Source organism: Sardina pilchardus, chromosome 24, assembly GCF_963854185.1.
Source record: "Sardina pilchardus chromosome 24, fSarPil1.1, whole genome shotgun sequence".
Classification (NCBI taxonomy): Eukaryota; Metazoa; Chordata; class Actinopteri; order Clupeiformes; family Clupeidae; genus Sardina; species Sardina pilchardus.
In genome coordinates, this window is record NC_085017.1 from 24,857,919 (window position 1) to 24,873,183 (window position 15,265).

Below are 15,265 nucleotides of genomic sequence, written 5' to 3' on the forward strand. Positions count from 1 at the left end.
ATCTGATTCACGTGACTCCTTTAATTCAAGAAACCTAAACAATAATAAGAGGGGGTGTTTAATGTTCTTTGCTTATATATTTCAAAGAAATTGCTTCTTTACAGTTTAAGCACCAGACTTAGATTAGGCCACTAACCAATCCGTGAACATCTGCCTCTCATGGCAGAGAAACCATTCATTTACATCCTCTACAGTCACGTAGGAGATAATTGAGCCTTGCTCCTGCAGTTTCAGGAACAGTTTCAGAAGTTCCTTCTATGAGAAAAAAGTAATGGGTAAGATATGTATTGTGATGTTCTTGTATTTTCTTAAAAGTAGCAGAAACGTCTACATTTTCTAGTGTTGCACTTTTCATTCTTATGTTAGCCTACTTTGAAGTTATTCTTGTGAAATAGCTGCAACCACATTATAATCAAGGTGTGCAGGTTCCCCACTATCTATAGGCTACTTGTATTTTTCTTAAATAGAGGAACCTTACTTTTTCGTTGTATGCCACTCTGTCCAGACAGAAGGCAGCCTTCTTCATGTAGCACAGACAGTAGGGCAGACACTAACAGAAGATAAACACACAATGTTAATGTTAGCTGGTTATGTTCCATAGCTAAATTGTGATCTAGACAAACGTGTTAACAACATCACTGATAAGGGATACAACAATATAACTGTTATAGACTAGCTACACTGTACAGCACAGGCTACTGTAGTCTTTGAAAATAAAACTTACAGTAACTGTTGAGCCTAGCCTAGCCTATAGTTTTAAGGTAGGCTAATGCTAGGTACGTCTGCTCAATCCGGACATAACCACAGAATTGATAGGTAAGAGCCATGGCCCATATATATAATATTATGTAAATTTGAATTACCCCCGGTCTGTCCTGCATATTGTGAGGCCTTTTTACTGGCCAGACAATGTCCTGAAACAAAGTGAGAAGACTGATGTCGAAAGTTGCTTAGAGAAAAGATCTGTGCTGCTGCTCGTCGAAATTGCTTTCCAAAAGTGATATTAGATTCAATCTGCAACATTGTATCTTAAAGATTCCAAACATCAAACAATCCATTACCATAGAAACAAGGAGTTCGTCATAGGAGAAAATGTCACGTTGTCCTGGTAACGTTATTTACAGTTCTAAACAAACAACTGCAAATGGCATTTTCCAGAGCCATCTTTATATGGCTCTGGCATTTTCTAATGCCTCTGTTGTTTCTTTCAAAATGAAAATAAATGAATTTTAATCGGTGAAAATCACTACCATGTGGAGGCGTTTATGTATTCTTCTGGTGTAGTAAAATGAGAAGTTCACGCTATCATGAAAAAGTTTATAATAATGGCAAGCTGGCCTACAGCCTAATATCCTTCATCAAGGTTTGCTGTTAATCTGATATGTTTTTTTTCCGTGCGTTGAGTGAAGCGTTCGTGAGATAGGCCTATAAGAGCAGGCCTAAAGATGGATGAAGCACAGGCCTACGTCCAGAATGAAAATAATATAACAATTCATGTAGCCTATGTCTTGATTTTTCTCGCGAATTGTTTATCATAGCCAGTAGCCTGAGCAATTAAACAGAGAATGTGAATTTGGGTGCATATTATTCAGGCTAAGTCAAATCAAGTCAAGTCAAATGTTATTTATATAGCACATTTAAAAGCAACAGCATTGCACCAAAGTGCTTTACATAGAACAAATAAATAACAATAATAATAATCATCAATAATAATAACAATAATAATAATAATAATACAATATTAGTAGGCAAAAGGATGGGCATTGTGATAATATTAATGAAACATAGAAACTAAAAATAAAAACAAATAAGAAATTAAAGAAAAGTTAAGAAGTTAACACAACAGTGGAGATAAACAAAAAGGAAACATTTGAGGGAGAGGTGGAGAGGTCAGGGTGTGTAATTTCTCACCCCCTACCAGCAACTCTTCGCTCAACACCACCATCTACATGGTTGTAGTCACTAAATGTACACAGAAATTAACTTAATGTATATTGAAACATTAGCCTTCTGACATTGTTGCTTTGACATAGCCTACTTATTCATTTTATTCACATTGCACATTCATAAATTGTTGTTTGTTCTATCAACCTAATGTTTTTATTATTAGGCTACTTTCAATTTTATTTCGCAGGAGACCAAGAATGAATATTGAGGAGTTACACTTTCTTGGCAAAATGTCTGCAGTGACACATGTTTCCAGTCATAAGGACACAATAAAGCTGAAAGGAAGGAATCTAAAACCAATACATTATGGAACAACTGGAAAAAACTAAAACTACTGAAATCGTGTCAGGTTAGACCTGACACGATTTCAGTAGTTTTAGTTTTTTCCAGTTGTTTCATAATGTATTGGTTTTAGATTCCTTCCTTTCAGCTTTATTGTGTCCTTGTACCTAAATGTGTATGTGATGTACCTAAAAACCCAATTCACTGCAGGCTACACACTGTAGTCTGTTAAAGCTTGAATCAAAACTGTTGACTGAAGCGTCTTCTTAACCACGAACCCCTCCTGTCAAACAACAGTGATTTTCCATCCTGTGCAGCCCCGTACAGGAAATGACAGAAAGGTCAATGTGTTAAGTTCTCTAGATGGACAAGTCTTCATGTCGCAACAGTATGCAATTGATGCTGGCTTTGTTTTTCCTATCATGTAAGATTACTTGTGGGGGTAAGTAGATCTTTTTTTTTTCTTTTTTGTTCTTTTTTTAAAAAAATTGAAAAATTAAAAAAAAACTCCTCAATGAGGAAATTCTACAATAATGTGATGTTCTAGAGGTAAACGCTGTTTGACGGCAACTTCAGGTTTTCGATTGAGAGCTTTCCCCAGTGTCAAATAACCATGTCTGACAGAATACAGTATGTTGTTCCTGACAGTCAAGCAGGCTTTTATACTCATATATAATATATCACTATCATAGGCTGAAGAATCTTTCTACATAATCTATTATAATTAAATTCTACATGCTGATTATAATGACTTACTCCACACAAGACAGCACATTTTAACAAAGTTTAATTTTATCAGTTTGTCTTAATAATGTTTTAGAACAGATTGTGGTAAGAAAAAGCATGAAGAGCCTCACTTTAGTTACAGACATTGCTTTTGTTTCTCTCACTCTCTGTAGGCCTACCCCTTACCATTTCCTTTTGCCTGATGTTATCAATTCACTGTCATTTACAGTTTTTCACGATTGCGAAAACATTAACTTCACTTTCACATATAAAACACTAAAATACATTTTGCATTGTGGCGCATAATGGACCACACATGGCAAAAGGCAACTAAAAATCTATCACACTTGTTGCAAATGATCTGACAAACAATAAGCTCAGAGTGCAAAAATGGGGCTGAAGAGCGTATGTTTGTATCAGATAGATAGATAGATAGATAGATACTTTATTGATCCCCAAGGGGAAATTCAAGGGGCAACAATGGGCAGAAACATACGGTGAGGTATTTATGTACTTCTCATTTACAGTACTGAAATGAGTCTTTTCCGGTACATTCTTCCTTTCCCAATTGCATTTTTTTTCAACCCTCCACCCTTTTCTCAAAACTGTAGAAACAAACACCATTCTGAAAACTTAATTGCTACTGGATTTACAGTAAATGTTGAAATGTTGAGTTATGAAACCTTTTTTGCTTGGTTTTGTCTGTTTTTCTGATACAAAATGCATTTACTGTATTGTAAACAATGCCAATTTCTCCTGGTGCTATATGCGCTGCCCTGTGTTTTCCATGTTGATGTAGTGTGTAATGACTGCTCAGCTTTGTAAATGATCTGAAGACAGTGTTTGAGTTTCGAGCACAGGTACAATTGTTTGAAGCTGAAACTGTTGGGTTCTGCAGAGGTTGTCAGAAGTTTTGTGAATGCAGTTCGAGATGTGGGGTTTGTGTTTAGCAATAGTGGAAAAACTGTAACCCTTGTGCTTATCCTAAGGATCTGCATTCACTCAACGCCTGAAAAGAAGCTCAATTTAATTTTAAACCTGAAATTGATTTTGCGTGAAGAAACAACCTGTTAGCCACCATTAACTTTACAAAAATGGTTACAAAAGGCCTTGCCTTCTCCTTGATTGTGTCAACAAGAAGAAAACAAAAGGTCACGAAGGCAGTTACATCATCAAATGATCAAAAGGTCTCGGTCAGAAGGGCAGTTTGACCAGGTTTTGGTGTGATCAAAGACTGGGGTCGTGTCTAAAGCGATGATGAAAATATTTCTACTGTTCAATCAGTAGTAGCCTACTGTGTGAGTGTTTGATTGTGTGGTTGTTTGTGGGTGGATGTATGAGAGTAGGCATGTGTCCATGTGTTTTATGGTGTGTACTGCCGAGTCACAGGACCATATGTGTGCCCTGGTTGTGCAGCTTTTATGGATGTCCAAAGCAATCACTGGGCTCTTATTACAGTAGATAGCGAGCAAAGTGCAAATCTATCAACAAGCAAAATATCATGTGCATGAGCTATAGCTATTGTATGGCATTTGGTCCTTATCAGTGTTTATGGTTAAGGTCTTCTTGCCCATGATGTTAAAAACAATGCTGAATGACATTGTATTATGCCTATGTTTGTGTGTCTTAGCAAACACTGTTGTCTAAAGCCAAACCAGTGCCCCTCAAGAGACTCTACCGGGTGTTTTGTTATTGTCTGACGGACGGGCTGCCCCCACTTTATTTGTTTCCCCTTTATGTTTTGTGGAAGACCATTTTAAAATAATATATTCGCTTACAATCGGCACCCTACCTTTTAATTAGCATGTTGATTTTGCCTAGTTATTAAATTAGCTTTAGGAAGACTCAAGACTTTGCACTTTCCCCATCATTCAAATTAAAGCCTTTTGACTTGTTCTATGTCAAATTACTCAACTTTGTGTGCTGCACCTAATCTAGTCTTGTTTCTTTCTAAACCAGGTAGCACCCCACTGCTGTCCGCAATCTATGTTAAGTAGACTCAATGACAATGTCGCACTGTTTTGTAACATCTCAGAAAGACTGCATGGATTTGATAGCCTCTCGTGGCTTCTGCATTAGAACAAGTCAACTTCAGTGATAATAACCACAGAAAAGTCAAAGATAGGAGATGTTGCCATATTGATTCATGAGGACCTGGCACGTTTTGTTCCAGTGATGGACAACATCACAGGGTTAATGAATTTGGTGATAACAGACGTGAAGGAGTCCGATCCCGGAGACTATCGCCGCATCGTTCGAGGATTACAAAACTTGGCATGTTGGGGAAGGCATCAGATTAGCTATTAAAGGTTGGTACAGCTACAAGCCTATCTGTCAGTATTATATGGGTAATAATGTGGAATATCTTACTGCATCTCTTACACTTCTTTGCCTCGTTAGGTGCCTCTGGACCATCCCTACCTCTCCATCAGAGCCTTGTAACAGAGCCCAATGAAAATGTCACACTTCCTTGTGACCCGTCATCCACGCAGAGCAAACCATACCAAGTGTCATGGTTCCATCAGCGTGGTTTTAAGCTGACAGCACTGATGGAAATAAAAATGTCAAGGACTACGAGGTCTGTAACAGTCATGAAGAATCTGGACCATGCCCATTTTGCCCTAGAAGATAATACCGAGGTCTCCTTCAGTTTAGTGATCGTTGGAGTGAGGAAGTCAGATTTGGGAGTGTATCACTGCATAGCCCATGTAGGGGACAAACGCTTGCATTTAGGGAGAAGCATCAAAGTATCTTTCAGAGGTAAGTGGCCCGGCTGCTTGTTTGTGTTACATACATATACATACATCAACTGTGGTTGTTTTTTAAAGTGCTATATAAATAAATTGACATTGACATTGACATAGTAGTTGACATTTCTCCTACCACTACCTTGTCTATCTCCATTTCAGGTGGAAACTCCCCCCACCCTGAGAGGGCTCTGCTGTTCTCAGGAAGTGCCTTAGCTGTCCTCGCCTTCTGTCTGGCCACCATCGCGGCTGTTAAGGCCGCAAAGCACCAACCACCCAATAGACACACACCTGAAGAAAGGACTGTAGTTACCCATGTTGCACAATGACATATAGTAACTCGGCTTAAACATAACCATTTCTGGGAATTCAGTCAGATGATTTCTCCCCATAAGCAAGATTTGTATGTACAAACTTAGGATTTCCAGATCAAAGTCACACTTCACATTAATTCCACTGATTGCAGATACCTAACGGTCCAACATTAAGAGACTTGTTTTGTTTACCCTAGACATTGTTGTTATTCAGTCCCACTCCCAACATACAGTCATTTCCGTGTATTAGCCACATTGTCTATACGCCGCAGAACAGTGTTTTATGCAAGTTAAAAGAAACAAAAGGATATTAATACCATATTAACTGCCCTTATGTATTAACCTCATGGCTGAAAACATTTTGCAAAGTCAATGTATAAGCCGCGGCTAATAGTTGGGAAATTACAGAAATGCTACGCGTCGTTTTCAATATTGTAATGTCATTTCCAATGTAGCATTACACAGAAAAAGAAATTACAGTTAATCAGAGGTCTGGTGTCTACCAATGTACATTTTTAATGAAAACAAGAGGCATACAGAAACTTTCATTTCATCTCATCAGTCTGTCTATCCTCAGTTTGGTCCATCACAAAGAAATCACGTAAAAGTTGTGTGTGTGTGTGTAGGAGTATGTGCGTGTGTGAGTGTTTGAGGACAGGTGTGTGGGATGAGGGAGACCCGAAAACAGTCAGTCATGATTGTCTTGAAGACACACAAGACATTTGTATTCACTCAAATGTAAACTTGTGGGAGGGGGGGCGGGGGGGGACAAAAAGATGAATAAGAGAAAAAAAAAAACACTCGGAGAAACTCAACACTATAGGCTCTACGTCTGTAAGAGGTGAAAAGACCCATGAACAACTGTTCCAGTTCCATATCAATAACGATACTATACGATACTAATTCAATAAGTTGAATTAAGCTGCTGTTTGTACAGATGCTCATGACGAGACGGTGGACTACATTCATTACCGAAGTTATTTCCACAAGAAGCTCTGCTCAAAAAGGAAACCACTAGAGCGGAAAAGACAGTGGTTTTAGCATATTCAAACGCCACAAAACAAGCATCTTATGTTGACTAAATCCTAATAGTAGCTCTGCCTTTCTCTCCAATGACTTGCACGCAGTGATTCTGGTGAGGATTCTTAACAGCCACAAATCTGATCTCTTAACCATTAACATTCTCTTCAGGGAAAAACAGCTGACATTCGCAAAATTGTCTAAATCCGTAAAAGGACCAGACAGGCAGGAAACGAGTCTCATGGACACCAAGCACATTGATAGCGCATATCCTTTGAAAAATTCTAAAACAAAATTTTATAAAAGCACAATTTTTCAACACAACTTACACATCTGACAAAATAAAAACAAACAGTTAAAGTAAAAACAGCACAAACATAGGTTATGTGGTTGATTCAACACCTGATTCCTTGTTGAATCAACACCTAATTTATTCTGCGCAGTGTAGGAGTAAAATGTAGGGTATGAAACGAGTGAAGTGTGATCCCATTTTGAGACCCGCTGGAATGAAAATGGACGTTACATGGTGCTGGAGGGACTAGACACCCATTTCATACACTCCTTTTAGTGCCTGCCAAGTCTCTCTTGTGGTGTAACCCCTCTCTGAAGCGATGACTGAACCTGCACAGCATGACAGAGTCCACTGCTGGTGCTCTAGCCACAATATGACCTTTTTCTCACCCACCTTCCTCCAGAGCCTTCTCTCTCAGCTCCAAAAGTAACACAGTTCAGCGTGACGATTCTCCATTGTTCCCAATCTCCTAATCACCATTCCTGTCCTCCATCCCCTCCCCTCTGTCCAACTTCTCCCTCGTTCAGTCATCCCTCGCTCCGTCCCACACTTTGCGAGATCACTCGTACTCAGCAATGAGCACCATCATGCCGACTCCGAGGAGCATTGCCAGGATCTCCAGCAGCGACTGGCCAAGGCTGGACCGGCCCACCAGCAGCTCGGGCAGGACCGTCACCGTGGCGATGTAAACAAAGCCGCCGGCGGTGAAGGGGAGGATCCACGCCGTGGCGGCAGCGCCTACGCCCTCGGCCAGGAGAGAGCAGGACGTGCCAGCGAGCGCTCCGACGGCAGTCAGGAGCTGGAGACACATAGCCTGGCGAAAAACAGGAAATGAAATAGCACATTTTAAATTAAAAGTACACACAAAGCAGGCTAAAGTAAATTAATCAGGAAACTATTTTCTAGCAGAACATTTTTTGGGCCAACCAAGCTTCTACCTTCTTCTTAGTGCAGCCAGACTGGACGAGGATGGCAAAGTCACCGATCTCGTGAGGCACCTCGTGCAGCAAGATGGTGATGGTGGTTACCAAGCCAACCGTAGGCCCAACCAGGAAGGATGCGCCAATGGCCAGGCCGTCCGTGAAATTGTGCGTAAAATCAGCGGCGAGATTCAGGTAGCCAGACACTTTAATATCTGCAGACAGAAAGACATTGGTAATCAATAAATATGCCTAGGTCGACATCTTCACGGTGGAATGCTTTATAAAGATAGCAAAACTATCTCAGGGCAAACGTAATAAACATTTTCTCCCAGCTCTCCATACCTGTTCCCTTCTCCTCCACTGTCTTGGGTGCCTTTTTGTCCTCCTTGTCTTCTTCCTTCTTCTCTTCCTTCTCTTCTTCCTCTCCATCGCTGTCCTTTGCTTTAGCACCTGGAAATAATCCAACGAATGACCAAAACACAAACGGAGAAACGGAGTGAGAAGTGAAGCGCCATAACGGCAAGTTATAGATGGTGGTTTAGACAAGGCAGTGGGATAGAGGGCTTGTACACACAGTTAAAGGCTCAATGGGAAATCAATTGTAGTTCCATTAACTTTTATACATACACATTGACCTACATACAGTTCTACAATAACAGACACTATTTAAATAACACTTAAAGCTTTTACCAAAGGAAGGAGAGGCCAAAAGAATGATATTGGGGACTGTTTTATACCGGTAAGAATGGCCAACACGACAGCAACAGAAACTGTACTGAAATGTGGTCTCCTTCATTTAACAATAAGCATCACAAAAGCTCTTCCTGGCATCATTCCTTGTTAAGAGCTACATGTTGGAAATGCTCCTACCATGGGAGTGTCCGTGTCCGTGTGAATGGGAATGTCCTCCTTTCAGGAGACGGACAAACTTCTCCACCATCAGGAAGGCCATGAGACCACCCAGCACCCACAAGCCCACAGACATCATGTGAGCGTGTTTGGCACCTGAGAAGAGACACGGGGAGCCTGTGAGTACGGGGGGGGGGGCTGCTCCGTTACCATGGATCCCTGATTCACATGCAGGGTGATGGCTGATTGAGACTGCAGTGTCTATTTATGCCTACACAGAGTGCACAGTCAGAAGAACATTTGCTTGCTGGCCTCAGAACAGGAGTCTGACGACCACTCTTGATTCAGCAATGATAAAGTAAATCTCTGATCCAGGTTTGAGACGACCTAAAGAAGACATGAAGACTCCAGTGTCTGCACTGTATTTGCACATACGAACTGTATTCAAATTGGTTGGTAACTAAACATCAACATCAGTCAATCTCCCTGAAGAAGTATTTGTGTGTTGCACAATGTTTTAACACCAGAGCCTGATCACGTGATTTGCAGTACTGTGCTGTACAAGCCATTTCTTGAGCGTGAGACACACACCCTGCACTAGATGCTCTCCTGATGTGAGTGGGGTATACCGTGAGAGTGGCCGTGGTCATGTGACTCTTCGCTGGCATGGGCGTGCCCATGTCCCTCGTCTCCATGGTGAGAGTGAGGTTCTGTGGGAAAGCATAAACTATAATCAAAGCTCAAAGACGATGACTAGCCTGCATCAGTATTCACAAGCATGAGGCATTCGTTAAAACACACAAGCCTATTTCACCATGCTACAGAAGTCAAAACAAAACATCCCGAGGGACTGCTGTGGCCTTATGTTTTGAACTACACCGAACACAGCTGTTGCTGATTTGGAGTCAAGTAGGTGAAAAGCAGGGTCAGTTTCTTCATATCTACCACAGCAAAGAAATCAGCAACAAATTATGCATTTACATAATTTACCTGCAGTCTAGCAGTAATGGCAACATCAACAAATCTACTACCCCTACTTGAAGATATTGAGGAATACTAGTCGTGAATTTGGCCACAAGGCAGGTGTATCCTGCTTAAGCCTACCTTACACTGACCAGATTTGGTAAAGATTCTTGAAAGATTGTAGTCTTGTAACTAATGCCCCTCATTCAAGCTTTACTCAAAAGACTATACAATCTTTCAAGAATCTGTCCCAAATCTTGTCAGTGTAAGGCAGGCTTTAAGCTCAGGAAAAATGTGAACCTCATTATCTCTGCTACACTCGACCACAACCGTGATCCTCGCAGACAACAACAAACCCTGCACTGACCCAGCGCGTGAGGGATGAGGTGGAGGAAGGCGTCTCCCAGCAGTCCGCCCGACGCAAAGCTGAGCAGCACTTTAAGCAGGTTCTGGTGCTGGTCCGTGTTGGACTGGACTGGGATGAGGAAGAGGATGAGGAAGGGTGCGGCACTGATCAGCAGAGTGGCACCTATCGCCTAGACAAGCCAGAGGAGAGAAGAAAAAAGCTTAAATGAAATATGGGATAGCATAGGCTCAGAGGCAATAGGTCCGGTTTTGGTCAAAGATTGCACTATTTTGCCTATTTTAAGCGTTTACTCATGGTTGTACTGTGGGTTTTGGCCTGCAATTTGGAGGTTTCAGGTTTTCGCAATGTTTTAAAAAGAAAAGGCAGAAATGTAATTAAATCAAAACACTGCAAACGTTCACCATATCAACAAAGACCTCAGGGTTTAAGAATGCAAAACAGCCGAAGTGTGCTGTCCAGTCAATGACTCACCTCACACTTATGAAAGAGGCATTCAAGCGCCAATATTTGATCTAGTATCTGAGAACAACATACCTCACTAGGCGAAGCATTTCTTCACTAAAAGATCAGGGCATTAAATGCCAGGCTTACTGAAAGCGATTGCAGCCATTTTGTTTGCACTCTGTGAGGGAGGGCACAATCTGTTTACAGAGGGATGATCAGCAAGAGTTTTCTCTCATCTTTGTCTACTAGTCACAGGTTGACACTCTTTTGAGCTGCTGCAGCGATCAGTGTCACAGGTTGATCATTCCATCCAGCAATAAATATGAATCTACAAATCGATAACATAAACACATAAGACAAACACAAAGCATGCATGCACACATGCGTGCACACACACACACAAACACACACACACTTCATTGAAGAAAAGTTGTACCTGCATCCATAGCTCCACCAAGTCACGTTTTTCTGGCTCAGCTTCCTGCTTCAGCTCAGAAGCATGATCATGTGCGTGTCCATGGTGGTCATGCGCGTGTCCATGGTGATCGTGCGCGTGTCCATGGTGGTCATGTGCGTGTCCATGGTGATCATGTGCGTGTCCATGGTGATCGTGCGCGTGTCCATGGTGGTCGTGCGCGTGCCCATGGTGATCAGGGATCTCCTCTTCACCTGTTGGGAGGTTGGCCTCAGCACTCCACTTGCTGGCTCCATGAAACATCTTCGGTGCATCATGGTCGTGCCCGTGGTCGTGCCCATGATGATGGTGCCCGTGGCCATGCCCATGGTCATGGTGATGCCCATGATCTCCATGAGAATGGGAATGTGCCCTGGTCTGGTGGGCAGCTAAAAGCACTACTGCCACTGCTAGCAGATTCAGTGCCAAAATGCATCGACGACCTGCCATCTTGCCTGACAAAAAAAAAAGAATCGTATTAGGCCATTTCTGAACACAGGAAATCGAAAGTCTTCATAGAACCATTGTGTGGTGCAACTAGTGACAAGGTACTTCTGGTTTGATATAGTGTTGAACAGTGGATTGAATAAAGACAAGTAACTTATTAGAGAATCTAGAAAGCTGAATCCAATCAACGATACGTTACTATACTAACGTTACTGCACGTATGTCTGTACAAGCTGTTTTCAATACAGTAACTCAAACGGAAACGTTAGACGAATGGGTGTGTGACACTGGAGAAAGTTTGAATGAGTAAGACATTCACATTAACAACAAACACACATGTGATTAGATAGTGTTAACTGGATTACTTACAAGCTCAACTGACAATAATACCAAGAGCAAACAACAAAGATGTTTAGCTGTTCAAGCTAACTTGCTAGCCACGAGATAGTTAACGTTAATGTTACATGCAGCAATTTTAAGGAAAGCACGGATATGCGACTGTGTATCTTTTGCAAACGATAAACATGGGTTCTACTTACAACGTCTGGAACAGGATCTGCTGTACTAATGATGAAAGCTTCAGTATCCTGGTTATTTCTACCTGTGTGTTCTGATGATTGGATGCTGCACTTTCAAAGACGTGGCATATCGTCAACTGTGTAGAGTCTCGCGCGAATGCTAAACCATACCCTCATACATAAAGGAGACATCGCGAGATTACATGATTTGGAAAGCGTAGAGATCCGGGTTATGCAACAACGCTAATAAGTGACCACTTATCTCTGAATCACTAGTGGAATAGGACTATGATATAGATTTGTCTGGATGTCTTATGAGGACCCAGTAAGTTAAAAAAAAAAAAAAAAAAGAATGTAAAAATGGCAAAGTGGTTGCTTTAACTTAGTTAAATTGTGTAGACCAGCGACAAGTGAATTGTCTCGATATCCATTGTCCTATTGACCCATAACTTAACTCTTAGATTAAGTAAGGTTACTTGACATGGTAGCCTATAGAATGTACATTTATGAAATAGATTCCTCTCTTTTTACAGGCCTAGGCTAGAATGCAAGAAAGCACCTAATGAATTGCAACTGGATTACACATTTAGGTTGGAAATAGCCTAGATATACACTCACTGACTGACCATGCTGTTAAGGATATAGATTACACACTGTAAAAATGGAATTGGCTATTTAAATCAAGTTAATACATCAGTGTGTAGTTACTGTCACATAAACTGGATAGGCCTGTTATCCACCGACATAACTTAACTCAGTCAAAGCAACAGGACGACATGATAATAGATGGTTTTGACTGTAAAAGAGGGCAAAAGAGTTTTACTTAAAGAGAGTTACTTAATGTGGCATGCGCTGTTCCTTTTCTAAGCCATGGTTTTGCAGCTCAAAATATAGCTCTCTCTAGAATTCTCATTTCCAGGGTTGTTCTTTGTGTCGGACATGCATTCGGACTGGTTTGTCTCATCATTATAAAGAATGAACATATTATCTTTTATTTTATTGAAAGGTGATTTGCTATCAATAGTTATGGTTATGGTTCCTATGATTATGGTACATACCAGTACCAGGATCAAACATAACCATCTGATGTCATTCTCCATACTCTCCTGGAGAGGGAAGTGTTGAGTTACCATCTCACAGCCCCACGGCCTGCACTGCTCCCAGAGCGTCTGTTCACCACCGGGTCATTGTTCTACCAGTATGATTGTGTTTCCAGATAAATCACAATGCAGTGATTGAATTAACTCAATGGAGATGCAGATAAACGAATCATTCCCTCTCCTGTTCTCTGATAGCAAAGTGAATAGAGTCTGGCGATTCTCAATTGGGAAACACTTGCATCGCGACGGGCATTGACTTTGAAATCACTGGTCCAGCCTTACCAATCACATTGATCAGAGATCCCTAAAGTTACATCCTACTTCGCCTAAACTTTACAAACTGACAATAAAAAGCAGTCAGGAAACAATGTACGTGGGTCTACCTAATACATTTCTGCATTTTTCCAACTGCAATTTTTTTTAACGTTTGCAGGCGTTCCTGTTTTGGTTTTGCCTTCCCCTCTTGTTGCTGATTGGCTAGACATTTCTCTGAGGGAAACAGTTATGAACTGCAGTGTTCCAGGCGGGGGCTGTGTCTGAAACATCAGTACGCACACTGGGCAGTGTGCATTTTCCGGAAGTTACATCAGAATAGACTGTCAAGCGCTCTCACTAGTTGGGTACTTCGTTTGGCGTGATTTCCAAGCGTGCATCGATGCATCTTTTTTGCCCTCAGATATCCCATAATCCATTGCGCAGCGCAGGTCAAGCTCCACACGTCATGCAAATCGTCAACACACCCCCCTCCCCGAGTCAGGTGACGCCAACTAGTTAGTGCTGTCCAAATGTAGGTAGGGACGCATACTGAGGAGCAAGCTAACTAAGACGCTACTGGAAAGAAGGTACTATCCAGCGTGCACGCTTGACTTTTGGACACAGCCTAGATCTCTGTGAAAGAAGATCTAGGTGGGCGGGGCCAGGCCAGTTCTCCAAAGTTGAAGACTAGTTTCTTGATATGATATCAGACTGACTTCATCACTGCACTTTTTGGACAAAGGAGAAAGACTACTCATGATTTTTGCACACAAATCACTAGCTCCCTTTAATCAATTGAGTATGAATGCCCCAGCAACAGTCACTTAAGCAAGCCCTTTATAATATCTCCACTGGTCTTGTGTGTTTGCCAGCCTTGTTCCCTTGCTTCTGTTACCAGTTCTGCATGCCTTAATTTCTTCCCTTCAGTAGCTTCCATCATATCTTGAATAGTTAGCTTAATAATGTAGGCAATGTGCTCACACTCAATAAGACACCATGTCTGGTCTCAAAGCGGTCACAACAATTATGCACATGCGGTGGAATTAGCAGTTGCCTTCCAACATCCACCAGCAGTTTCCAATCCTGTATTGTTTAGTTTTTATTTACTGTCCCTGTCTTTGGAACAGTGTACTGTCCACAGTACGCACACTCCCTCCCTCCACTTCCCCCCAACATTCAGAATCAATTGTATGCACCATATGTTATACACCATTTGAAAGCTTGGACTCATGAATCCGTACATGACAAAATGTTTCATGTACAGTACAATCTGTATAGTGTTTTGCATTGTCAGTTTACTATGTCTCAATTATTTTATATAAAAATGCCCTCCTCCCCCTCCTTCGCCTTTGGTGCTACCCTGAACTCTGGCTGCAGTGTAGCTGCAGTATAATAAGTAGAAGTAACATATTGGGTACTGAAATATTCACAAGAATCCATAGAAATTGAATCTTCATGTTGTTTTATCCAATATTAGTTGTGCAGATGTACAGTATATATATACAACCAACAAAGTAAATGCAAAATTAGAGACTTTTGTGTAATTATTCCATATTTTCTGTAGTCATTCTATATCAGAACACCTGACATACAATCCAAATAGTTTACAAGAAACCT

General features: G+C 41.2%; 1 protein-coding gene across 1 annotated transcript; it reads right to left on the reverse strand.

Annotated features, from left to right (window-relative positions):
- Positions 1 to 6,500: 6,500 nt before the first annotated feature.
- slc39a7 (solute carrier family 39 member 7) lies at positions 6,501 to 12,435 on the reverse strand. The gene is made up of 8 exons (XM_062529481.1): positions 12,315 to 12,435; positions 11,311 to 11,783; positions 10,431 to 10,599; positions 9,730 to 9,810; positions 9,122 to 9,256; positions 8,594 to 8,701; positions 8,267 to 8,463; positions 6,501 to 8,142 (listed from the first exon to the last, which is right to left on the reverse strand). The coding sequence occupies exons 2-8, from the start codon at positions 11,776 to 11,778 to the stop codon at positions 7,888 to 7,890; spliced, it is 1,413 nt and encodes a 470-aa protein (XP_062385465.1). The 5' UTR covers positions 11,779 to 11,783; positions 12,315 to 12,435; the 3' UTR covers positions 6,501 to 7,887.
- Positions 12,436 to 15,265: the final 2,830 nt, after the last annotated feature.